The sequence below is a fragment of the Protopterus annectens genome, chromosome 1.part2 (genome assembly GCF_019279795.1).
Source record: "Protopterus annectens isolate FY-2018-M chromosome 1.part2, PAN1.0, whole genome shotgun sequence".
NCBI classification, from domain to species: Eukaryota; Metazoa; Chordata; order Ceratodontiformes; family Protopteridae; genus Protopterus; species Protopterus annectens.
The window spans coordinates 930443609-930470879 of record NC_056727.1 but is presented as its reverse complement, the minus strand read 5'-3'; the positions used below and the strand labels follow the sequence as shown (position 1 = coordinate 930470879).

Genomic DNA, 27271 nt, shown 5'->3' with positions numbered 1-27271 from the left:
AGACACCTTCTGCAACCGAAGGTGTTTCCTCTGCACCGGTGTCTAATTCTGCTCCGGTGTCGGTAGATGGCTCCGTTGGCCTAGTAGACTCCACTTGGGAGTCGGCAGTTGTCTGAGGTTCCAGCTCTGCGGTAGTCAGGGGCTGCGTAGGCACCTCACTGAAAACCGGAGAACCGGCGACAGGCCCAGCTGAGGCCTCGGGGTCTGGCTTATTCTTAGGCTGCCTGTCCTTATCCTTGCGTTTTTTATGAATTGCGGTCGTCGGCTGCTCCGATGGCATGATATAATTAAATTTCCTACCAAAGTAATGCCGTGCGAAGTAAAAATGGCGTTTGATAGTGCATTTATTAAACCTAGCGCAAAACCGACAACCTATGACGTTGTGGTCTGGGCCTAGGCAAGGAATACAATAGGAATGGATGTCCTTATGAGGTATTTGCTTCCCACAAGAAATGCAATTGTTAACTTTTTCTGACATCGGACTGAGGCAAGAAAATGTTCCCCAACGGGGTTACTTAGCTTTATTGAAGATTTCGGACTGAAATTCAAATCGAAATTCTCAGGTGTCGGCCGAATGGCACTTGCGAACTGCTTCTGCTTCGGGCACCACGCGGCAAGAAAGACTGAAGAAAATGTCGTCGGATGCCTCTTATATACCCCTGGCACACTGACGTCAGGGAAGAAGTGACAGCAACCGACGCCGGACCAAGACTTTGGAATTCAGGCCGACTGCAGGACCGCCTGACGGCAGGATAAGCCATGTGTGATGACTGCAGCAGGGTAACACAATGAACATCAACTATCTATTGCTCGGATGAGCATTAAATGGAACCATGTAACTTGACATAACCTAATCAACTTGGAGAGGTACTACCAAAGATTACTTGGGGAAACTTTCCTTCACATGGGAAGATATCCATACCAACGTCTGTGTTCTCATGGAGGCTACCACCACCATAATTCTCAGATATCACTACTAATGACTCAACACTACACTCAAATGTCTGGGAATTCCAAAATGCATTTTGTACTTAGAGCTCACTCACAGCCAGAGGTCCTGTGGCAGTAAAAAGGAAATTACATACATGCACTGTGGCTTCTGCTCATCTCCAGTGTCCTCTACAAAAACAGGGGAAAGCAGGAGAAGGAAGGTGTAAGACATTAGGACACAGTTGTAATTTAAGGATGAAATCTGACAAGGCAGTCTGACTCTCAGCAACATAGAAGGGTGCTGGATGACATCAATGCTATACCCACACTCCTGGCTGAATAAGTATTCACAATTTTCACCCAAATACAAATTACTGCTTTTACAAGCATGTCGGATTGTGCAGTGAATGCATGGTGTAAGGCATACAAGCATAACTTAACACCTGTATGAAGTCTAGCTGGTGCATTTGTGTGGCAGGTGTTAACCTTGTTCAGTACATGTACACTTGTAATTCTTTCTACCATGGTTAGCTACTCATCAATATCAGATTTACACCTGCAGCAAACTGTCACAGAATACAAATAAAACATTATTTTGTGATCATTTGTTTTGAAGCTGCTTACCTGGTGGTCCTGGATCTTTCTCCCCACAACTCTAAAGGTGTTGTTGCCAGTATGGTGATATATATGAACTCTGCTAAACCCAGTGGAGCCACCAGCAGGCACCCACTTCTTGTTGGCATCATCATAGACCATTACAGCAGCTCGGGCTTGGCATATACTCTGCTCACTGTAATGAAACAAAGAAAAATTTTCAGCTGATCATATCATGACAAATTAAGGATGCAACAGGTACAAATTAAATCACATAATTTAGCACAGGTAATACAGCTACAGAGAGTAGAGTGAAAAATAAAAAAGGCCAATCATCTATGGCCTATTTCTCTTCCCAAAAAAACTTACATTCATAGGACAAGAGACAGAGAACTGAGTGTCGAGCATAGCCACAGTCATCCAGCTGGAATGGAGTGGGCTGTGGGTGATTAGGTACTTTTTTGTATGCTCTTAACACCTTCCTTATTGGTCGGAAAGGGTGAAGCAATGTCCTAGACATTGGGCCAGCACAGCTGCATACTTCCACACATTTGGAATCCACAACTCGAGCTCTGTGCACTCCATGACATTCTGCCCACAAATACATACTGGGGGAGATGCACCTGTGGATATTCCTCCAGCAACTGCAGCTCCCCTTTAGCATGGCATGGATGAGTAGGTATCAACACACTCATCCTTCTCTAGCTGGTGCCTGTAACACCTGGGCTGTAAATCTGAAAGTAAGTGATCTGGGGATCTGACCGCCTTAAAAAACTCCAGCTATACTCTGTCACATATCGTCTACTCAGAGGCGATCTCTGCTTAACATACAAGGCCATGTCAAACCCAGAGCTGTTGGACATGCTACACTTAAAGAAATCCCAATCCCTCAGAGCTACACGCTCCAGGGATCTAAACCTTGTCATCACAATAAACAAAACATGTTGGAGGGATAGGTTCCTGACCCAGAGACTCCCCAGACTCTGGAATAGATTGCCCATACATGTCAAGCAGAGTGCCTCTTTGGACCTCTTCAAGAGGAACCTTGACGATTGGATGGGAGAAAGGAAATTCACCCCAGGGATCACGTCAGTCGCCCTGCTAGACAGGGGTCCAGGAAAGTAAATAATGTGGGACGAAATAGCCAGGGAATTGTTATGGCTAGGCTTGTATAGGCCCTAGGGCTGATAGCCTAGTACCAACCTATGAACCCATGAGTAATCTGGATCAAAATCTCTTAACACCAGAGCCATTTCAGAGATACTGGTTTGTCAACGTGTGAAATAAGTTTTCCAGCTTTATGTCATTGGTTTCTGTCTACAACAGTTCACCTGTGTTGACCTATTTCCTAATCAGCACGCAACAGATTAGTCACAAAACCAACAAAAGTTAATACAGGATCCTTTCCTCTGAGACTTGTGGAAGACATTGGGTAATTGCTGTATTTAATCATATGGCAAACAAAGGTTGTGCACTTTATCTCGATGATATAGATATATCATCAGTTTCACATTCATTTCTCAAAGGGCTGAAAATAGCAGTCAACCAGTAATCAGAAATTTTCCAAGCTAGATCAACCCCTACAGTTTCAACAACTGCATTTTGTTCAAAGCTCTGAAATCCACCTGAGGTGGCAAAGCCTCTCAGACTGGCCAAGTCTGAAATTGGGTAAAAGGAGAGTAGGAACAATTGTTGATGGAAATTAAAATCTAACTCTACTGTTATATTACATACATAAACTTATCTGGTACTGGAGTTCTATATTCAGTATTAAGAAAACAAAATCCCAAGCTCACACACTTGGTGGAATCTCTCAAAACAATTCCCCAAATTCTGGTGGCACCAAAGGAAATCCTGATTCTAGAGATCCCTAGCCTCTGCACAAACATCACTGAATGATGCACTTTAAATTGGGTCTATGAAGTAGCTCAAAGCCTTGTAGCTCTAGGATTACATGCCAATTTTTATGCTTTTGGCAGTAAAATTGAATACAATTTGATAGCCACTTAGGCATAACTAATTTGGATGCCTTACTGTCCAATTTCTTTTTGCAAGTAAAACAGAGTTGGGAATCCTTCCTGATTGACTTTATTCTGTTCAAATAAAAGCAAAGTTGTCCAAAAATATCCATTGTATGCAACAAATGTTCTCCTCTGCTTGAACAATCAGAAAAGAATACAAGCAAATTAATGTTCAAACTTAAATTAGTTTTCATCACTTCCTTGGGAATGACAAAGACTAGACCTAATGGATGTTCTCGCCCTTTGTGGAACACTAAATTAGGATCAACATTAGTAAGTCCTGCAATTCAGAAATTCTCATGGCTCAAGTAATGACAACCAGAAGAGTGTTTTCAAAGAAACATTTTACATCATTCATGTGGTTAAATCAAATTCTCTAAAACAAAACAAGGATCCTGAGGACACATGCTATTTGATGGGAAACTGAAGAAAAGGGTCTTTGAAAAGGTTTTACAAAATTACAAGAAGGCTGAGGACTCTATACATAGAATTGAGTTCACCACTAGCTTAACTTCTACCAAGGAGTAAAGAGGCTAGAGTCAAAAATCTGAAAAAAATCGTCCAATGTACTTGGTAATGAGGCAGTAAAAATGTCCAAATCCCATGCCATATCTCAAAGAAAAGCAAGCAAGTACACTTACATTTGAACACACATTAGCATTTAGACCAGTCTCTCTTGGTAAGAAGGGTGTCTAGCTACTACTGGAAATGAAGAAACCGTGCAGTTAAACAAAAGGTGTAAAGACCTGAATAAGGCCTGCTGCAGAAGTGAGAATGGAAAGTCCTGTTTGGCCTCACAGAAAACTATCCAGAAAAGCAGGAGAAAGGACAACTATTGGGACCAAGATGGGGCTATCAGGATGAACTTGGCCTTAAAGGTGAAAACCACTGGAGAGAGAGACAGGAGCAACTTCTGGATGCGATTATCTATGGGGATTCCCCTTGAAGGGGGAAGAAGAAAATAAGATGCTGCATTTGCCATTGCTTGGAAATACAAAACAGGTTGCAGTAAGACTTCTAGCAAGAGAACAATGTCCTTGACACTGATAATTCCTGAGGCATCAGCAAGCATCAGCAGAGTCATTCTGCTAAGGAAATGACTTCTCCTGGGATACATCTGGCAAAAAGGTGATGTAGTATAAAGGCCATTCCCAAATTCTCATGGACTACTAACAAAGCTTATACAAATGGATCCATCCTTCCTTACTGAAACACCGTAGAAAGATTTTGTTGTCGGTGTGGATGGTAGCACCAGATGGGGGGATTGGAGTCTTGAATAGGATGACTGCTCTCATTTTCAGAGCAATTATGTGCAGACAATCTGCTCCTGATAATTCTAGGTTATATTGGGGGGCATTTTATGCTGTAAGCATCACAGTAAGGATGGGGTCATGGAGTGGTCTACCTAGAGGCAAGCTGGACAAGAACACCTTATATATGAGAACTGCACTTCTGAAATGTTGATGAGAACTAAAAGGGTCTAGCAACTGATTCAACTGAACCCTGAGGGTACACTGTCGCACCTTCATGGGATACCACAATTGTGGACCCATGTAAATTAAAGCTACCTTGAGGCTAAGTGCTCACAGACAAAGAACAGCTGAAACATTTTGGCTCTGCAGTATCAGAAATTCCACTGACTGAAAAGACTTGATCATTTCTAAAGAAAAATATGTTTTCCAAGTCAGAATGTGATGTACTGAGTGGGTATCGGTGGGTTTTCACAGTTATCCCCAGGGCCTGGCAGAAAAGTGAAAGAAAATAATCCTTAAAGACTACAAGATTGTTCACCACTAGGGCCAGCAGGAGCCAGATGCCAGTGTACTGATGCATTGGTACAGGGTTGGGTGGGTGGCCTAATGGTTAAGGTGTTTGCCTTACAAACACAAGGCACAGGGTTTGAATCTCACAAGGGAAAACTGGCTAGGCTTAAAATGGCTCGCAAGGGCAGTTAGCCTAGTACTAGCCTATGAACCTATTGCTACAACCATCATAAATCTGGCTAACACCTTTGGGGTAGAGGTGAGGAAAATGAGCTTACAAAATTCAAAATGGCTGGATCTTATGCATAACCAAAGGAACTTCCTTGACTATTTTGCTACTTTTATACGTCAACAGGCATATTAAAGTTCCAAAAAGCATATCCAGTTGCCTTCAAACAAGCAAAGAAGGATCATAAGTACAAAGATCATCCAACAAGCTGCTCAAGTCCAAAATGGATCTCAGGTCCTTTGTTTTCCTATGCCTTAAAAACAACCATGAATAAAAGCCAACTTTTGCTGATCTTGTAGAACCCTCAGACTGTTCTTTTTGCACAAAACAGAATCTCTTTTTTTCAACACAGCACTTTGAACAGGTGGGTAGTCCGGCTAGTGAAACAGACAGCATTTTTGGGAGGGAGGAGGGGAAAGGTGTTGCATCTTGAAAAAAGTACTACTCACCACTTACCTAGTACAACAACCAATCACAATGACAGGGGGAGGAACAGATGACCCCCTAACTGCATCCAGACAGGACAGTTGTGCAAGGTCTCAGGAAGCCAAATGCAGGCCCTCCAGAGACAGGACTGCAGAAACCTGAATATTTTGCCAATTCTGAACATCCGTTTGATGACTGTTCCCCTTGGAAGATAATACAGCCTTGACAATTTTTTCATGATCCCTTTATTGTCAAACTGATGTTGGCTGCACTAAATTCATAGCTGACCTGGACTCTGCTACATTTGGGAAAATATGCACTGTGAAGCCTGAAATTTGAAACCAGCATTACTGAGGGTTCTGCCCTCCTGCTCGTTTTTGCAGCTCAGTGTACATAAAGTGACCAAAAAGCAATGTTCCCTCAAAGAGGGTATGTTTAAAATTGATCTTCGTGTCATCAACAAAATTCATTAGGCAAAGCCCAGCCTGTTGTCTGACAGCATTACTGATCCCTGCATTCCTGGCTGAACTACATGGAAAGTTACAAGTCAAGCAAATAATCAGACTGAATGCACTGCACAAGGTGACAAATGAGGCTTCAGATTATTTTTAAGTTCCCACTATGGAGCAGAAACCTTCATTAAGGCAGCCATACAAACAGTCTACTTAATGGGAGCCAGCCAAGTAATTCCAGCTCCTATCATCCAGAAGACTACTGTCCAGTATCTATGAAACTGGGGCTCTTCCAAGTTGTTTGCGCCACAAACTGAACCATCCTGTCAACTTATGAGACCATCAAAGAGGAGAACTCGGGAGACTGGAAAGTCTCCTCCAATACGAGTTTAGGCATGAAAGGGGTTTCCTGGAGGCCATTTTGCCTTAATCATAATCTCAAGGATCTCCTTAAACTCTGGATAATCTAGGAAAGATTGGGAAAAGCCTCCTCATTCTCCTTCATATCCAACTTGAAAGACTATGCTGGCATATAAATGTGCATCTTCTTGCATTGCACCTTCCTAGGGAGTGTCAGAGGAGGAGGAATCAAACTCTCCCAAGAGGTCCTAACACCTTTGAGTAGGTCTACCAGTCTCTGTTCTCTGAAGAATGCATGGCAAACTACAGGCACAGCAGGTCCCATGGTAATTGCCATGAAGATACCAGTTGCTTAGGGTGTGCACAATAAAGCTTACCTCAAAGCAAATAGGACCAAAATCAGGGCTGATAAATGAGCACCCAAGATCAACCTTGGGGAATTGAAGGCCTTTTCCAGCCTCAAACCTGGATAATGATGCACTCACTAGCACTGAAAGCAAAGTTAACATCAATGCTGAATGGCCAGCCTGGGGGATGGAATGGTCAGGCCCAATGGCATGGGGACTAATTTCAAACCCAAAGGATTAACCCCCATGAAAAAGAGGCCTCCTTCCTGATATCACAGCCAAAGTATTGCTGTCAAAATCCCTGTTACTGATAGCATTGTTGACAAGGGAGAGGTAAACAATAAAAAGCTGTAGCCCTGAGGCTGAAACAAAAGTACACACTGAAGTCTCCATTAATATTGATGCTTATATCAAGGGGTTTATAAAATGGACTTATGGGAACCAGGACCTGGAACTGAAAGTTTGAACTAGCAACAGAAAAGGTTCACAATAAAGGCACTCAATGTACCTAGATGTTAGCAAAGGAGAAAGCCTGAGACCACATGTGCTGCATCATCAAAAAGACCTGCTAGAGTTACTATAACCATATTTTACAGAAATGGATCGCCTCAAACTGACAGAATGGGGATGCTCAGACCCAAGCATTCTCCAAATCTACCAAAAACAAACTGTTCAGACAAAGAAGGTGAGCCATAAACCTTTAGGAAACAGATAATCCAACAAGGAAGAGTAGAACTCCCCTAACTTGAGCTTCTTATAAGGAATGGAAAGACTCTGCTCAAGGGTCATGCACTCTTGATCCTCTCTACTACATTGGGACAGGTAGAAAAAGTAATGGGTAAAGTCCTGGCTGTAAAAATTTTGGTCACATGAGTAGCTTTGAGCTTGTCCAGCTCCAACACATTCCAGTGCTCTGAATTTTGAGGGTTTTAATCAGCATAAATCTTGTAGTTTGTGGGCTTGTTTTGTGTGGTAACCTTTGTTCTAGATGTGTACTTTATGAGTTCTTTAGGTTCCTTTTCTATATCCTGTATTACAATTACAACACAGCAGCAAGCAACTTAATGACTAAATACACTCAATAGAAACAAGTGCAAAGAAAATCCAAGCAGCTTAAAATACAGCAACAAAAAAAATACAACTACTTGAAGTATGCAGGATAATTGCTTCAAGAAATAAAACACAAATGCAACTTACTGAGCTATAATGTCAATTATTCCAATGATGCACATCAGAGTCAAGTCAATGTGACTATAACAAAGAAGCTAATACAGACGAAATACCAATAAAAGGAATTAACTGAGAGGAAAATATGTACTACAATCACAAGAATAATCAACTAGTAGCTTGGGGCTATACTTCTCACTGGTGGTAACCCTGTGCATGGCAAAAGTTGGATACAAATATCCTTAGGAGCATAGCACCGAGTGAAAAAGGGAGGACAGGTAGCCTAGGAAAGTTATGACTGCTGAGCTGACCAGGTTTTGCTGTTCTTAGCCTCCAGGTAATAAGGATGGAACGTTAATCCCAGATTCAGGCAATCAAGCTGGACCTTGTGGATCTTTTTTCATACCAAACCCAGACATGAAATAAAGGCAAAGGCTATATGCATAGGAAATTTAATTACAGCATACAGCGAAGTACATCTTTGGGTGGTGGGAAGAAGCCAAAGTACCCAGGAAAAAAAATACTGGATACAATTAGGAAAGCATAAACACTCTAAGCATACACCTGGACCTATTGGTGTGAAAACCACCACTACTGTGCTACCTTACAGATACAAGTTAAAACTAATTTCTCATCCTTCAGACAGCAAACACTTACTTGCCAGCTTGCTCATTTCAGTATTCTCAAGGCAGTCCAGTTCATCATAAAGGAAATGTTATAGTTCATATGCACAAATATCACATCTACCATGCAAAGAATGCTTTCAGGTACACAAAGTCCAAAACAAATTCTACCCACAACACATCCAGTGCCAATCATTTACTTTTGCACTGCAACCCATTAATAAAATGTCAGTCCAAAGCCTGCACCAGTGGCACAGATGAATTAAGCACCATCTACAGCCCAGGCCACCAGCAGCTTGGGCATCTTAAGGCATAGTAAAGGATTGTGTGCATACCCATCCTGAGGGGGACAGGGACGGTGGTCCTGAGAGGCTTGTGACGCTGTTGTGCTGACACAGCCTCTACTGGTGAGCAGAGGTAAGCCAAGATGTGGAGAGCTGGTACAGGAAGAAGGGAGACATATCAGCCTAAGCCAGTGTTAGTACCCCTTGTCAGAAGCATGCATGTGTAAACAAAGGGCACAGGAGGTCCTTGTGGTTATGCAAATGGTCACATCACCACCTGGGGAAGAATTAAGCTATTTTATAATAAAGAAAAAAAACTTTCTCCACATATGGGATGCTAGTGAGGGAACAAAGCAATCTCGATGTTTGCCTGTTATGACCCCCCTCAAGGTTACTGCCCCGGAGGGAGAGGCTTGACGGTTGTCATACAAAGGGGGGAACAAGTATGCAATTTAAACTAACTACGGACTGCCACGTCAAATGAACTGTTAGCTTGTCACAAGGCCACATACACAAAGGATAAGCTACATAACTTTCTCTCACACAATAACCTGCTTCCTGCTTCGAAAATAAAATAAATTAAATGGAAAAGTAATTATGCTAAGCACTACAGCTGTCTGCTTCCCTGATGCAGTAAAACAGATACCTTCATACTAAAATACTTCTGCTTCATACTGGACACACTGTATCCTTGAATTGTTACAGTTATAAAAATACAATGTGAAAACTGTTAAATGAACAACTGATTAAAACCTCTACATTTTCATTAAGCAGACTGCTTGGTCTTAACATACGCCTGAATATCAGGCAGGAATGTTGCTAACCCTTGAACTTGGGCAACTTGTACTAACAAGCCAGGAGGTATCACAAAGATGAAAAATATGAGTGTATGTTTGTTATAGGTAATTCCCTGCTAGGTCTTTGTCTATCAATTTCAGTTTCAGCTTCAGCTTGCTTGCTAAAGGGACTGGCAACTCAAAAAATATAGGTATGAAACATAAAACATCAAATCATTCCTAACCGTTCACACAAAGTTAAGAATATTTTAATCCGCTTTTCAAACTAGGATCAATACAGTAAACGTACAAAAAACCTTGACAAAGTTGTAAAATTTGCAGAAACAAAATAGTTCCTTCATTTCCTTTATGGCCTCCTGTTACTGTTGCCCTAATCTCATATGAAATGAACACATGCTGAATCTAGTAAGCCATCTTGTCTGTATAAAGTTATGTTGGTTGGGGGGGGGGGGGGGGACTTCAGTTTCTACAATGTTCCAGTTTCAAACCAACCATCATCACAAGCCACTCAACTATGCATCTGTTTTACCAAAGAGAACCAAGAATCCTACTTCACTAAAATGAAACTAAGATTTGTATTTCCTCCTTTTCTGCACTTTTAAGGATCATCTACTGATTAAAATAAGGTAATTGCGAATAGGGAAACATGGATAAATCAAGTGGTACCATTATGCATCTGAAAATGTTCATTCCACACAAATACTCAAAATATCAAGCCTTATATATTTTAAACTCCATCTAACTCATCCAACTGAAATGCAGGGGTTTATATTCAACCCTGCAATAAAGAACTCTTAGCTGTCACTGACTTTGCAGAATGTCACGGATTTTCCCACATATTTTTGTCATGTCTCATAAAATTTCTGACTTTATGATAAATCCCTGAAGATTACAGTCAATAATGCCAGACAGAGCTACAAACTTCTTATTGTCCAAAAATTCAGGTTAATGCAAAAGCTGCTGTTCTAGTAACATTTTCGGTGAATTAAAGTAATATTTAAAGATTGTCCCCAGTTTGGGTCCCCCCCAATTATTTTGTCTTTGACCAGAACTCTTGAGCAGACATTTAAAGGAAAGTTGCAAAACATGCAGTAGAAATGTCCTAAACACAATAATCACCATCAGAAGCATCACACACACAAAGGGGAGATGTACTTTGCAACTAACATCTGTCTTAGAGGCATCAAAAATCTGCATCAGATGGCTCTGAACCCTTTCCTTGTAACTGCCCTTAAATTTTGTTCATGAATTTCCTACATGACAGCATTGGTGAAGCTCAGTATTTTACATGATTATACATAACTGGAATTCAGTCATCCATTCGCATAAATTACGCTCCACCCAGACAAAAGTATGATGGACAGTAAACTCCATCAGTCCACACCGATAAGAGTGCTTCAACACCTGCTGCACTGGGTTCAAACAGGATGCTTGTCAATTCTTCTAAATTGTTAAGTACCATCTTCCTGCCTTTCCTTCTGCCACATGAACTACACTGCAAATTTCTGCAGCAGAATACTGTGCTCATATATTAGGTAATGTTTCACCCCTCTGCCATCCACCAGACTGCATATTCATATCCAAACCCTTTCAAGGAGTAGGCAGCACCCTATGACTACACCTTAGAACTCTTACTGAAAACTTATTTCTACAGGCTTAACTCTTAAAATAATGAGCATTGCAAAACAAGTTCTCACTCACTAGGTAATCACTGTTTAATTGAATAAAATAGACTTGGGAACTGTTGCTGCTGTGTGAATTTTTAAATAATTTTAATCATGTGGTCCAATACACTGTTCCTGCTTTAACTATATGAAATATTCTCACTTCTGCCATACAATTTTCAGCAATAACCAGAGATGCACAAATGTTTCCATTATTTTTAATAGTTTCAGCTGTCAGACAAGGCAGTCTGTTAGTTCAGGTTTTGCTTTTTCTAGAGCTTACCTATCCAGTTCTAAATGACAACAGGTTTTAAAGCACAGACCTTCCTTACTTTTAAGGGCACCAACCATGCCACCCCTTTTCTAGTCAAATGCAGAGTATACGTGCATCAATACTTCAGCTTTGACGGGATGAGCTTCAAATTCAGGTAGCCTTCCAAGACCAAATCAGCAAGATATATGTGAAAACAACCCAGTCATTTAATTTTTCAACACACATTATCCTAGTCACCATTACAAAAACGTGGGAGCCCATCTCCTCAAGTAAAGGGCATAAGGCACAGATACAACCCTGTATGGGATGCCAGTCCACCTTGGGATACGCACACTTATGGGCAGTTTGGAGCATCACTAAATCACCAATAAGAATGCTGTTAGGACGTGGCAAGAACATCAGACATCCCGGTGAAAACCCAGGAGAACAAAGGAAGGTGAGAACAAACCAAAAAAGCAGGGTGCAGGATGCAGGATAAAATTTATTCCGGTACCTTGGCCCAACAGCCTTCAAAGGAATAAAATACATACCTCCAGGTGCAGTATATATACACACTGGTGCTACCAACAATCAAACAATTAAACACAATTAAATGCAATTGAAGGAAAATAGAACAAATCACAGAATTAAAGAGACACACACAATTTTGAAACTGCTAAGAGCTAAGCAACATTAAATTGCTATAGAAATAACTATTAAATATTTAAATTCATTTCTAAATTCAGACCTCGAGGTTTCAATGTACCATATTTTAAAATGAATCTGCTTTCTAGGTTCAATAAACTTTTTAGATAATTACCTCCAAAAGATGCATTAGGTTTAGCCAAGGCACAAAAATATAATGAGTCCACAGACCCTTTATGTACACTCTGAAAATGTTCAAATATTGGACTACTAGTTCTAGCATTACGTACATCACCAATGTGTTCTAATATACGTTTTTTCAGTTGACGTTTTGTCTGACCTATATAATATTTGGGCAAAACACAGTCACAACCAATAATATAAACTACACCACAGGAGCTGCAATTAAATTTGTTTTCAGCATAATATTTAACCCCATTAATAACACTACCTGATAGGTTTTTCACCCTCTTACATATCTTACATTTTCCACATTGAAACATGCCTAATTGTTTATCAGAATTTAACAAAATTACATCACTCAAGAGATATCTAGGTTTCAACATTTCCTTGAGATTAGGATATCTGCCAGGTGGTGAGAGGTATGTAAATGAATGCGTTGAGTTTACACAAGTCCATCGATTGGATAGTAATGTCAATCATGAGAATGGGACTAATGTTGTGAATTTAAGTGACTTGGTTCTAACACCTGAAATGTTTACGGTGCTAAACTTGGGCAGTAAGTTTGTACCAACAAAAGTTCCAGCATTATGTGACATTCTTTTGGACATTAAACGCTTCTGCAGAAAATTATATTTAAAAATGTTTTTTGAGAAAAGTTGTGTTAAGAATGATGTTAATGATGCTATTGTAGCAACTTTTGAAGACAATTCATTTGTTTCTGCAGGTTTTGATAATGAACAAAATTTCTCTGCTAGTTCTATTGATATAGATGGCTTGGATGATTTTTCTGTTCTTCTTGACCCTTTGTTGGACATTTCTGTTCATGAGGTCATGGCAGAAAATGTACCAATTATCTCTAGTCATAGGGGCAGTAGTACAATGGTAGGAAATTATGAGGCAGGTGCAGTCGACATTCATTTAGAACGATTCTATACAGGTTATGGGAAATTTACTTTACCTGAACTACCGAGTCGTAGCAATTTTTGCCCACCCAAAAATTCTGCAGTTTTAAGGACATTTGAGAATGTCCTATGCAAAAAGGCGGAAAGTGAATATGCTAATTTTTTGAAGCACTATTTTTCATTCAATTTAAGTAAATCTGAATGGAATGCTTTAAAGAATATGAAAGAAGCAGCAAAAAAATATGCCTTTTGTGTTGCAGATAAAGGGGGCAAATGGGTAGTTATGAATAAATGTCATTATTTAAAAATGAGTTATGACTTGTTATGTAATGATCAAGTGTATGTGGAGTTGCCTAGTAATCCTATTACTGAGTATAATGCTTCGCTGCTAGAGATTCTTGAAAGAGGTGAAAGGTTAGGCTTTCTGAACAACAAAGATGTAAAATGTTTATTTGTGGCCAATCCTAGGGATCCCATTTTTTACACTATACCTAAGATACATAAAAATGTTTCCGACCCTCCAGGCCGACCTATTGTGTCTTGCTGTGGTGGTCATTTGGAGTTTGTGGGGATCTTTTTGGATAGTGTATTAAAGGAACATTTAAAATATGTTGTTTCTCACATTACTAATACAAATCAATATTGTGAGATAATTAGAAACTTTAAATGGGACTCTAACTTGTATTGGGCTACGGTAGACGTTAAATCATTATATACGAACATTAGCAATAGATTGGGTTTGGAGGCTATAATGAAAATTTTAGGAGAAGGTCCACGTACATCATTTGTGATTTCTCTCTTAGAATTTGCTCTCAGTCACAACTATTTTGAATTTGATAAGAAGATTTTTCTTCAAATAGATGGCACTGCAATGGGAGCAAGTTTTGCTCCAACTTACGCTATTTTGTTTATGTCAATTTTCGAAATTAATTTTTTGTACTCTATGACATTTTTTCAGAATAATGTTGTTTCTTATTTTAGATTCATAGACGATTTAATTTTCATTTGTAGAGGGGATGTTTCAGATTTTGATAAGTTTGTGGTAGATCTACACAAAAATAAATTTGGTTTAGAATTCACATATATTATTAACAAACAGAAAATTCAGTTTTTGGATATTTTGTTATATGTGGACAAACAGGGGATTGTCCAATTTAAACCATTTAGGAAGGAGGTGGCTTCTAACAATTTTCTTCATGCATCAAGTGCACATCCTATGCACTTAACTGAGGCACTCCCTTATGGGGAATTCAAACGAATTTATGAACACACTTCTGAACATAGTCTTCTAAGTTTGGAATTTGACTTAGTTTGTAAAAGACTGTTGAATAGAGGTTATTCTGAAGCTTCTATTAGGAAAAATCGTGCAAAATTTGATTCTACTCAGAAGCATCATATTATTAAGACACCCAACATGAATGTTACTCATAATGAGATTGATAGGAATGATAGGATATTTTTTGTCACAAAATTTTCTTTATTTTCGGATATTTTGTTTAATATTGTTAATTTTTTGTGGCCTTTTGTTTGTAATAATGAAGAGATTGGGTATCTTTTCCCTAAACATGTCTCTTTCTCATATGGCAGATATCCTAATCTCAAGGAAATGTTGAAACCTAGATATCTCTTGAGTGATGTAATTTTGTTAAATTCTGATAAACAATTAGGCATGTTTCAATGTGGAAAATGTAAGATATGTAAGAGGGTGAAAAACCTATCAGGTAGTGTTATTAATGGGGTTAAATATTATGCTGAAAACAAATTTAATTGCAGCTCCTGTGGTGTAGTTTATATTATTGGTTGTGACTGTGTTTTGCCCAAATATTATATAGGTCAGACAAAACGTCAACTGAAAAAACGTATATTAGAACACATTGGTGATGTACGTAATGCTAGAACTAGTAGTCCAATATTTGAACATTTTCAGAGTGTACATAAAGGGTCTGTGGACTCATTATATTTTTGTGCCTTGGCTAAACCTAATGCATCTTTTGGAGGTAATTATTTAAAAAGTTTATTGAACCTAGAAAGCAGATTCATTTTAAAATATGGTACATTGAAACCTCGAGGTCTGAATTTAGAAATGAATTTAAATATTTAATAGTTATTTCTATAGCAATTTAATGTTGCTTAGCTCTTAGCAGTTTCAAAATTGTGTGTGTCTCTAATTCTGTGATTTGTTCTATTTTCCTTCAATTGCATTTAATTGTGTTTAATTGTTTGATTGTTGGTAGCACCAGTGTGTATATATACTGCACCTGGAGGTATGTATTTTATTCCTTTGAAGGCTGTTGGGCCGAGGTACCGGAATAAATTTTATCCTGCATCCTGCACCCTGCTTTTTTGGTTTGTTCTCACTTTTGTTTGCTGCTGTTGGTTGCTGTCAGAACAAAGGAAGGACATTCAAACTGTACCGAGGAGGCACCTTAACATGGAACTGAACCAGAGAACCACATGCTATGAGGCAGCAAAGCCAACTGCTGCAACACTGTACCACACAGCAATACAGGGTAAAATTCATACACAACATGGACATTAAAAGTGTATGTGGGATACTGCAGTACAAGGCACAGTCTCCCAACAGTTAGGCATGTCTGCATGATGAATACACAGGGAATGCCAGCTTACAAGTGATATCAGATGTGGAAACATGCACAAATGTAAATCAAAGATGAAGAATACCAAGAAAAAAACGACTGTTAAAATAAATACAAAAATACATTAAACGGGTAGAATAAGGTTACAAATACAAACACATACTACAGATGAGCGTGTGAAGTGTCAAGTATAAAGGGCAGTTTTGTCATTTTCTTTTTTAAATTGGAAGTGCTTTGAGGGATTAGAAACAGGAGCCAGTGCCTGAAAAGTATCCAAACCAAAGTGGATGCTACATCATGTGCACTTAGCACCTTCACTCTGGTTAGAGCTGAAATGCAGCATGACATGAAATGTACTGGTAAATGGACCAAAGCTCTTTAGGTTACAAAAAAGTCACTTTGTTATTTATTTTACATTTGTTAACTGGGAAAGTCCGACTGGACGCAGGTCTTTTTTCAGCGAAGGCCCGGTGAGAAAGGCTTCAATAAAACAATAAATTCAAAATATAAATTCAAAATATAACTACGAGTTAAATATACATAAACATAAAAGAAATAAAAAAGTATACAAGTTAAATATACATAAGCATACAAGTAAAGAGTATATCAGAGAAAAAAATACAAGATTCACAAATCGAAACTCCTAACGATGTGGACATCCTACAAAAGGGTCTCACTGAGACAGATGCCTGGTGTCAAAGACATGATCCCAAGCTCATTGCCAAAAAGTGCATTGTCATCCCCTTTGGTAAAAACTCTGTACCCATGAACTACCACATAGGTGGTAGTCTACTTAACACCGAAAGTATGACAAGAGACCTTAGGACACAGGTGGACAATAGTCTCACCACAGTGGTCAGGAAATCCTTCTACGTGGCACACCTCATCACAAAAGGTTTCTCATCCAGAAAAAAAGGTCATTGTTCCCCTCTACTCATCACTCATTAGACCCATCACAGAGTACAACACCCCTTTTGGTATGTACCTCACAAGACATCTACAACAACTGGAAAGGCCACAAAAATACCTCACAAAGAGGATTACTTGTCTCAAACAGATGCCTTACGCAGACCGTCTCAAAAAACTCCAGCTTTACTCTGTCGCATATCGCCTACTCAGAGGTGATCTCTGCCTAACATACAAAGCTATGTCAAACCCAGAGCTGTTGGACATGCTCCACTTAAAGAATTCCCAATCCCTCCGAGCTACACGCTCTAGGGACCTAAACCTTGTCACCACAATAAACAGAACATGCTGGAGGGACAGATTCCTGTCCCAGAGACTTCCCATACTCTGGAACAGACTACCTATGTCAAACAGAGCTCCTCATTAGCACTCTTCAAGAAAATCTTGATGATTGGATGGGTAATGGGAAATTCACCTCGGAGATCACTTCTGTGGTTCTGCTTGACAGGGGCACAGGAAAATAATTTTCTTGGGTACCTTTTTGGCTAGGCTTGTATATGCCCTAGGGCCAACAGCCTAGTACCTACCTATGAAATGTGTATGGCTGAAGCAACAGTGATGATTACAGACTAGACAGTAGTTAACAAGCCTATATAAGGTGGCTAGTTTGATAGCAGAATAAGAGAATACATAATGAATACAGTTCTTAAGAAAAACATTAACATGATGCATCATCCTGAGATAGCTTACTATACATCATCCTGAGCAAATTCTTATTTAGCGATACAGAAGGCTATTACCCTGTAGATGCAGTGGACACTAATGAAGCGATATTTTGTTTAATTTTAAGACAATAACCTTCAGTGAGACTAAGTCTAACCAGGGTGTTGTAGGAGCATAGCCAGGTGTCTGACAGGTTTGACCTTAAGAGCTTTTTAATAGAGCTGTTTGATATGATTAAGGTTGGTAGCTTACTCCAAATTTTAGGAATGTAGTTAGACCAGAGTAAATTCCGAGCATGGTTGTTGGCTTTGGTAGTATCTAGAAGGTGTAGGTTACTGGAGCGGAGACATTGGACACTTGTGTATGGGAGTATACTATTATGGAGAGCAGGGGGTTTTATCAGGATGGTGGAGTTTTGTGTGCGAAGGTTAGCTAGTTAATGTGTAGAGGCTGTGGAAGTTCAAGCCAATTCAATTGTTTAAAGACAGACACTGATGTGACCTATAGGAGGCATTAGTTGCAAACTTTGCTATTTTATTATAGCAGGATTCCAGTTTGATTAAATCGGTTTTGCGAAGGTTGGTCAGTATTGGGGAGGCATAGAAAAGGGTTGATAAAAGGTGTCTACAGGCTATAGTAGCTTTTGTGTTTCGTGTCAGAAACTGTTTTTATATAGACCACCTAGTTTCTTGTGGACCTTTTTGATGGTTTGGGCTGTGTGTATATCAAATTGCAGATTGTCGATTTCTATCCTAAGGAGTTTAGTGTGCGTTACTGGGGTGATCACAGTTTTATTTTTGGACAAGGCAGTAAAGGGCTGTAAAGCTGAGGAGGATTTCGTTGGGGGGGGGGGGGTAAAGAGAAGCAGCTCAGTTTTGTTGGGTTTCATAATGAGTTAGGAGTTAGTGAGCCATGTTTTGACAGAAAAGAAAGAATCTTGGGTAATGGTATGGAGGTCTTGTAGTGTGGAGGCTGAACATATTAGGGTAGAGTCATTGGCATATTGTACTACAGAGGCATGTGGTGTGGAGATGCGGAGTTTGTTGGTGAATACAGAGAAGAGTAAAGGTCCAAGTAGGAGGCCTTGCGGAACATCTAAGTGAACTGGGATCAGAGGGGAGAGTTGGTTTTGCCACTTGACGGCCTACAGATGCCTGTGACACTAGAATTACTAAGGTTTAGGGTGGAGAGGAAGTTAATGAGTTTATTGTGATCTATCATGTCAAAGGATTTGGAAAGGTCCAAGAATATATATAGTAGATACCATTTGGAAAATGACACAAATCAGATAAAATCTTTAATTTCTTTCCCATTGAATTGTTACTCTTGAGATTCTTCACTTTAGCTCCTTCTCTCTAGTTTGTATTATTTTTTTCTGCACATTGGAAGTGTTTGCAGAACTTTTTAGATTGGGAAAAAATATTCTGGGTTTAAGAAGTGCTGACTTCCTCTCCAAATTCCACAAAGCACTTCTGATTAAAAACAAGGCCTCGGGACCATAATTTTTTGTGTGTGTGTTTTGTTTAGCCACTCAGCATCTGTGTGTCTCAGAGTTGTGCTACTTTTGATAAGTGCACACAGAGACCACCAGAATAAGCCAGTACTAACAAGGTTCACTGCCTAGAAACCATGATGAAGGGGAGAATCTTCCCCTCTTCACCTTGAACTCTTTCAATGATTTAACAGGATCAAAAGTAAGGTAGAGGCTTTCCAGTCCTATTCGCGTTTTCCAATTACCATTAAGAAATAGTCGGTGGCTTAATGGCCAAGGTGTTTGCCTTACAAACACAAGGTGCAGGGTTTGAGTCTCAGAAGGGGTAATTGGCTAGGCTTAAAATGGCTCACAAGGGCAGTTAGCTTAGTACTAAACTATGAACCTATGAACTATGAAACCTAGAAAGGGGGGAAAAGGAGCCCTTTCAAAGCTCTTCCAAATCCACTTGATTTCCGATTCTGAAAGACAAGACATGAGCTAGACAGAGCAGTGCATCTCCAAATCTGTAACAGCTGGCTAGACCTTCCTCAGTCAGGTCTGTGAGGTCTATTTCTTCACACAGGAGTGTTACTGTGGACACAGATGACAAACTAGGAAGGCTTTACTGGAAGCAAAAGTGAAGAGAAGTCTTTTGTCCTTGCCCGTCTGCCTCCAGGGAGAATGGGGATTCTCTTCTTCCTCCTGCTGCTTTGACCCTGCCTTTATCAGACTCAGTTTTACCCAAATTACAGAAGGAACAGGGGGCCTACAACACTGCTGGCACTGACAAATCTCTCAGCTTTGCTTGGTTTAAGATGATCCAGGCCATCCTTGTGGATCCATGGGTTTGGTATTTAACCTTCCCAAATACTGTGAATAAAAAGGAACACAGATGTATTCCAAGGCAAACTGTGGGTGAAACTCATCACACCCAGCTTGGAGAAAATTTACTCAATTAATATTCATACCAAGGAGTCACTATGCCCACGCCACTGTTAACATAACATTTAAACAGTTTTCTGAAATTACAGAAGAGTACAGCGTTGTAAAATGTTTTCTTTCTATACAAGTAAAGCAGTAGTGGTACTGAATAGTCCTTATCCTCAATAAGCTAAAACTGGGGTATACTTAACTCTTCTTTACCAGGATATAGAATTTTTGTCTTAAAAAGATGCTGAGATCTTATGTCTACATGCCCCAGGATAGTAGCTTCTGAACAAAAGCAACAGATAATCGGGTACAGTTATCAGTCTCTGCTGCAAGAATGGCCTTACAAAGTCATGGTAAGAAACCTGCCAAAAGTGACTGGGTAACAATTCACACGCCTTGAAATGCAGATGCTGAAAAACTTAAACAGCATAATTTATTTTGTGCTTTGCTACCTTGGTAGAACACTGATCACATCTGACTCATTTTAGGCTCAGAATGGGGATGCAGAGGTGCACCTTGTAACAGAATATAGTTTAAACCAAGAAAACTTAAAATATCTTTGAAATGAAGACTGGCCAGAAAAGGACCTTGAATGTACAAAGGGTCATCTATGAAGGGTTGGAAATGGGTAGTCTTCATGGATAGCTGCTTTCAGAATCAAGGAGGAAGGTTAAGGGATTTTCAATGGAAGCCGCAAAATGCACCGATCATTTGGCGTGCATTACAGCTCTGTCTAACCGTGTGGACACAAGCATGTAAACATCCTAGTGATAGCACCCCACTTCTAATGACCTGCAAAGGAAAATGACTGCAAGAATCAAAATGCAAAACTGTCAGAGTTATCTTATGGCTACAGTACAGTTCCAAATTGTATGTAGTAAACGAAGTATCATAATTACACTCCGAAATCAGGAAGAAAGCAACCTTGTTAACTTTTCAGAGTTATTATGCTGCAATACATATTATGATTATGCAGAACATTAACAGCAACCACCGCAAAACAGCATCCCAAATATTTTCACAGCTTTATAAGCTGTAATATACTTTGGCACACCATTTTGTGTGACAGCGCAGACTGAAATGTCCAGTACCTTTTAAAGCTGCTCATTCAGAGGACAGCCACTTCTGCTTGCTGTCTCTGTGGCACCACCAAGTGCATTACAACATCCTGCCTTTTTCACCTCTAAGTTGCAGTACACCGGGACAATTAAAGCAGCAGACACCGGGTACTTTTCCGTTATCGGGGCAACAGTTGTAACGTGCTAGCAATGATGCCACAGCTGTTAGCCCTAAAACTGTATAATGCGTTAGGTTTTGCGTGTCGTTATCAAGTAAAAATTTACCTAGCTTTTACATGTCATTTTCAGGTAACAATTTCAGCACAATTTATACTGTAATTGCCTAACAATTGTATTTCAATACAAGCACTATCATTCAACTGCCCACTCAAAGCTACAACCTACAGGCAACAATATTTCCTACACTAAGCAGCACAGTACAGGGAGATAGGTTAACTTTACTTCTGTTATTTATTGCCATCCAATTCTGATATTTCCTCATGCAAACTTTGAAAAGCCAGTAATACAGATCCTTAAAGTATTTAATCCAAAGTGTATGCAGGACAGGAACTAACAAATTGCTTATATGGATCCATAGAACATGAACAAATACCGCAAATGGTTTAGGGAAAAGAAAAATACATGACCGAATCTGCTCTGTCCTCTGAAACTTCAGACAATATTATTTTAAAGAGATACATGTGTTTAATTATGGGAAAACTGGTTTGGTTAAAGTGATTCAGAAGGAAGGTAAAAATGCATAGTAATTATTCCCTTCAAGATAGTACAGTTGTGTACACTTACCATAAATGTAGATGTTAGAGTGTATTCACTGTTGCATTCACTACATTTGGGTAATCTGCTGGCAGGTTGCCCTCAATCGGCCTGGGTCATGCATCAGTTGCTGTCCCTTCTTCCATGACGTCAGGTTGTCAGGGGGTATAAAACATGCAGCCGACACCATTACATAAGTTTTTCTTGCCTCAGATGTCAGGTGCCCCCCAAATGGGGAGCAAATAAAATTAAACGCACAAAAATATACCTCCAACCAAAAGCAAATACACCAAAAAGGCTTTTAAGCATAGTAAAAGAAAGCAGAGGTATAGCCAGAAAAAAACAGGGGGCTGGAGGGAGGGTAACCAGGACTGCAACAGTGAATACACTCGAACATCTACATTTATGGTAAGTGTACACAACTGTACTATGTTCTTCGTGTTTCACTGTTGCAGTCATTACATCTGGGTAGATTCCCAAAGGTATGGTTGGGATGAGGAATTTATACAGCATTAGGACCAGCTATAAGGCCCTGCAAGACAGCAGTGGCAAAGCCAGCTCTGGATTTAGAGAAAATTGGTAAATAACGCTTGGTGAAAGTATGTACAGAACTCCAGGTTGCAGCTTCTACAACATCCTTGGTAGGAACACCTCTGAGAAAGCCTGCAGAAGTAGATGCAGCCTTGGTGGAATGAGATCTGATCCCCTGGGGGATAGGTTTTCCATGGTGCTTATAGCAGAAATGAATGCAATGGCTTATCCATTTAGAAATGGTTTGTTTTGAAATAGCCTTCCCCTCTGCCCCAGCAGCAAATGCTACTAGCAATTGTTCAGATTTTCTTCGAAGTTTAGTTCTGTCCAAGTAGAATCTAAGTTGTCTGTGCACATCCAAGGAATGCAAAATGGACTGATTAAGAGCTACACTGGAAACTACCTTGGGCATGAAGGATGGATTGGTCCTCAGAGATACTCTGTCCGCATGAAAGATGATGAAAGGCTCCACTGCCATAAGGGCTTGTAATTCAGATATCCTTCTAGCTGAAGTGATTGCTAAAAAGAAAGCTGTTTTCCAAGAAAAAAGCTTTAAGTCTGCAGTAGCAACTGGCACGAAAGGAGGTAGAGTGAGCTTCTCCAAAATAAAGTTAAGGTCCCAGGCAGGGGTAAGAGCTCTCCTGGGTGGTCTCAAGTTCTTTGCCCCTCTGAGATACTGCTTGAGCAGAGGATGAGAAAAGAGGGGTGTGGTTCTGTGTTATAGTGAGCGGAAGAAACTGAAGTGTGGATTTTAATAGAGGAAAAAGACAGGCCCTTGTGAAGCATCTCAGTTAAGTATTGCAAAATCTGAGGTAAATTGGGCGCTGCTGTGCTCATCCCTAAAGACTGGTTCCAGGCAGAGAGTCTTTTCCATTTGTCAGCATAAGATTTTCTAGTACTAGGTCTTCTCGCCTCCAAGATGACATCCATCACAGGTTTGCTGAAGGATGCTAAGAGTGAATTTAAGTAATTAGCCAAGCTGCAAGGTTCAATGTTGGAAGCTGAGGGTGCAGAATTTGTTTCTCCTGCTGAAACAGCAAGGAAGGTGTCGGAGGCAGGTGCCAGGGAGATATTTGTGACACTGCGCAGGAGTTGATACCAGTGTTGGCGTGGCCAGTCTGGAGCAATCAAAATCATTCTTGGTTTGTCCAGTTTGACTTTTAGCAGAACTTTGGAGAGCACAGGCAGAGGGGCAAAGGTGTAGACATATAGTTTTTTTCCAGCTGAAGGGCACAGCATCCACTGTCCAGGCTTTTTGTCGGGAGTCTTTGTGCAAAATTTGTCCAACTGGTAGTTCTGGGGGGGAGGCAAACAGATCTATGTCTGGGCTCCCCCGTTTGCTTGTCAACATGTTGAAAATTCATGGTTCCAGTTTCCACTTGTGTGGGTCCATGAGATTTCTGCTTACTCCGTCTGCCAGTGTATTAAATTTTCCTGGCAGGAATGGAGCTTGTAGGTGCACTTGGTAGCTTCAAGGCAGTGTTCTACAATGCCATGGCTAGTCTGCAGAGGGGGTAGGAATGTGTACCCCCCTGCTTGTTTATGTACCACATAACCGTGGTGTTGCCCGTCTTTACCAATAGTTGTCCTGGAAGAATGTAGTCCTTTAAGGCTGTTAGAGCATTCTTTATAGCTAACATTTCTTTTTGATTGATATGTAGGTGCATTTGATTTGGGTTCCATTTGCCCTGAATGCACTTCCCTGCCAGGTGAGCCCCCCCCCCCCCCATGCATAGTCTGAGGAGTCTGTAGTTAGGGTTTGGGTGGCAGGGGGTAGTGTGAATGGAAGTCCCTTGTTTTGGTGGCAGGCCTCTACCCACCATAGGAATTCAAGGCGTAGGCAAGGTATGATAGGAATCATAGTTTCCAGGCTATGACAATGTTGACTCCATAGACTTTTTAAGTACCACTGAAGTTTCCTCCTCATATGCAGTCTTGCATATGGAATTAGAATGCAAGAGGCCATGAACCCCAAGGCTTGCAGTACTTGTCTTGCAGAAAGCAGGGTTTTTGTGGCCACTTGTCTGAAGCAAGTTACCAAATGAATTTGCTATTCTGGTGTGAGGAAAGCCATCTGGGCAGTTGTAGTCAAGCTTGCACCCAAGAATGTAATCTGTTGAGAGGGTACCAGTTGTGATTTCTTTTCGTTTATGGTGTACCCCAGAGAAGTTAGAACTCTTTCTACAAACGCCAGATGATTTCGAAGTAAGGCCTGGTTTTCTGCCTGAATTAGACAATTGTAAAGATATGGATATATTTGAATATTTCTTTGCCTGCAAAATGCAATTACTGGAGCCAGGCAGTTTGTGAGTACCCTGAGCGCAGTAGACAAGCCAAAGAGCAGTGCAGAGAACTGATAATTCAAGTAGCCTGCTTTGAAGCGTAGATATCTTCTGCAAGATTCCCTGACTGGGATATGCAGGTAAGCTTCTTTTAAATGTAGAGTTGCCAACCAGGCATCTTTGCCTAGCATAGGAAGTAACTGGTGAAGAATCAGCATCTTGAATTTTGGAATGTCCAGAAAGGTGTTTAGAGTAGACAGGTCCAGAATTGGACACCATGATTTGTCTTTTCTGGGTACCAGGAAAAGCCTGGAGTAGAAACCTTGTCCCTTTTTCTCTTCTGGTACCGGCTGAATAGCCCCCATGTTTAAGAGGGAAAGTACTTGTTTTTGAGCCTCTGCCCACTGATTTGGGGGCAGGTCTGGCCACCCGTTTGGTGTTGGCAACATGTGGAAATGAAATCTGTATCCCTGGGACAATATATTTAAAACCCATTTGTCCTGGGTTATGAGTTCCCAGTTGTTTGCATGAAGAGCAATTTTTCCGCCCAAAGGGGCGGCTAAAAGCAAGTGCTTGGTAATTTTAAAGGAAAATCATTGAGACTGTTTACCATAGGGCGGTGTCTTATTTCCAGATTTGGAAGTGGAGGCCCCCCATTGCTTAGTTCTGAGAGTCCCCCGGGACTGAAACTTGGAGCTTTTGGTGTGTCTGGGTTTGGCTTGAGAGGATCTGGAAGGAGCTGGAAAGGACCAATTCTTAGTAGGCTAGTGCCTTCTAAATCTTGGAGGTTGCACTTGTAAGAAATATTTTACAGTTTGCATAGATTTAGCTTCATCTTCCACCTTTTTTAGAACTTCTTCAGCCTTACTGCCAAACAGGCGGTCCTGATTTAAAGGAGCATCCAACAATTTCACTTTAACATGATTAGGCAGAGATTGCAGCTTAAGCCAGGCATGCCTTCTAAGCACAGACCCAGTCACATCAGCCCTGCAAGAGGCCTCTGAAGAATCAAAACCACATTGCAAAGTATGTTTTCCAACTTGTTCAGCAGAATGCAATAAATCCTGTAAATCTTCATTTTCCACACAGTCAGAAAACATCATTTTCTCTTTAAGCAGTCCAGTAATATGCTGTTGATATTGTAACATATGAAATTGGCAGTTTAAAGCCCCGATTGCCAAGGTTGCAGAAGTATAAACCTTTTTATGCCATCTATCCAGCGCCCTGAAGTCTCTATCAGAAGGGGTAGGATTTTTATTAATGCCCTTGGGCCCCTGAGAAATTGTTTCTGGATCTGCAACAGGATTTTTGAAAAGGAACTTGTGTGACTCAGGAACCCTGTAGTATCTGTCAGGTTTACTAGGAGCCGGAGGGAGGGAATCAGGGGCCATACTGGATTCCGCAAACACATCATCAACAATGTCTAGTACAGGAGGTATAGCCAAAGGTCTATGCTGAGGTAGGAGGAAATTTCTAAGCCTCTTTATTGATCGAGAAAATTCCTGACTTTCCCAGAGGAAATGCTCCCTTAAGGTATGTAAAGTTTCCCCAAAAGAAATGTCATCGGGGGGGGGGGGGGGCAGAGAGAATGGAATCCTCTGCATCAGAATCCTCATAAGTAGAGATGGACAAATCCAGGTAATTAGAAGAATCAGAAAAAACAGAGTCCTGATCAGAAGACAGTCAAGCTCAGTCCTAGGCATCTTAGAAGGGGGGGTTGACTACCCCTGATTAGAGTAATAAGATTTCAGCCATTTTGATAATTTGTTTTTTAGGCATAGGGGCCTGAACATGTGGCCTGGATGTCGTTTTTAGACAGATTGAGATTTAGGCCTTAGTATAGTAGGTGGAGTCGGTTTAATATGCAAGTCTGTAAGCCTGAATACACCCTCAGAAGCCGGTGCCTACACAGCCGCTCCGGACCTATCCAAGGTAGAGACATCCGTGGGTTCCATAGGTGAAGCATCTTGCGTTATTCTGGACTCTGAATGGGTCTCAGTAGAGGTCTGCGAGTCAGAAGTAGTGGGTATCAGGGGCTGCGAAAGCGCATCACTGAGTACCAGCGAACTGGCGAATGACTTAGAAGAGTCGTCGGAAGTTTTGGACCTAGACGGCCTGTCTTTTTCTTTACGTTTTTCGGAATCCCTGTAGTCGGATGGCTAACAGACATCATTTCTGGATAATTAAATTGAGAACCGAAATATTTAGAGGCAAAAATGTACAGACGACGGATAGTGTGCTGATTAAATAAAACACAAAACTGACAGCAAGGTACATCGTGGTCAGGGCCTAGGCAAGAAAAACAGTACAGATGAAAATCTTTATGAGGTATTTGCTTTCCACAAGTAATGCAATT

The 27271-nt window shown here is 40.5% G+C and overlaps 1 protein-coding gene across 7 annotated transcripts in view; it reads right to left on the bottom strand.

The window, feature by feature from the left end:
• Positions 1-27271, bottom strand: part of ENAH (ENAH actin regulator) — a 1657477-nt gene that overhangs the window by 1341651 nt on the left and 288555 nt on the right. For all 7 annotated transcript variants that reach the window (XM_044059827.1, XM_044059830.1, XM_044059831.1 and 4 more), the window contains exon 2: positions 1555-1720. In XM_044059827.1, coding sequence (XP_043915762.1) covers positions 1555-1720 — 166 coding nt within the window. The remainder of the gene's footprint in view (positions 1-1554; positions 1721-27271) is intronic.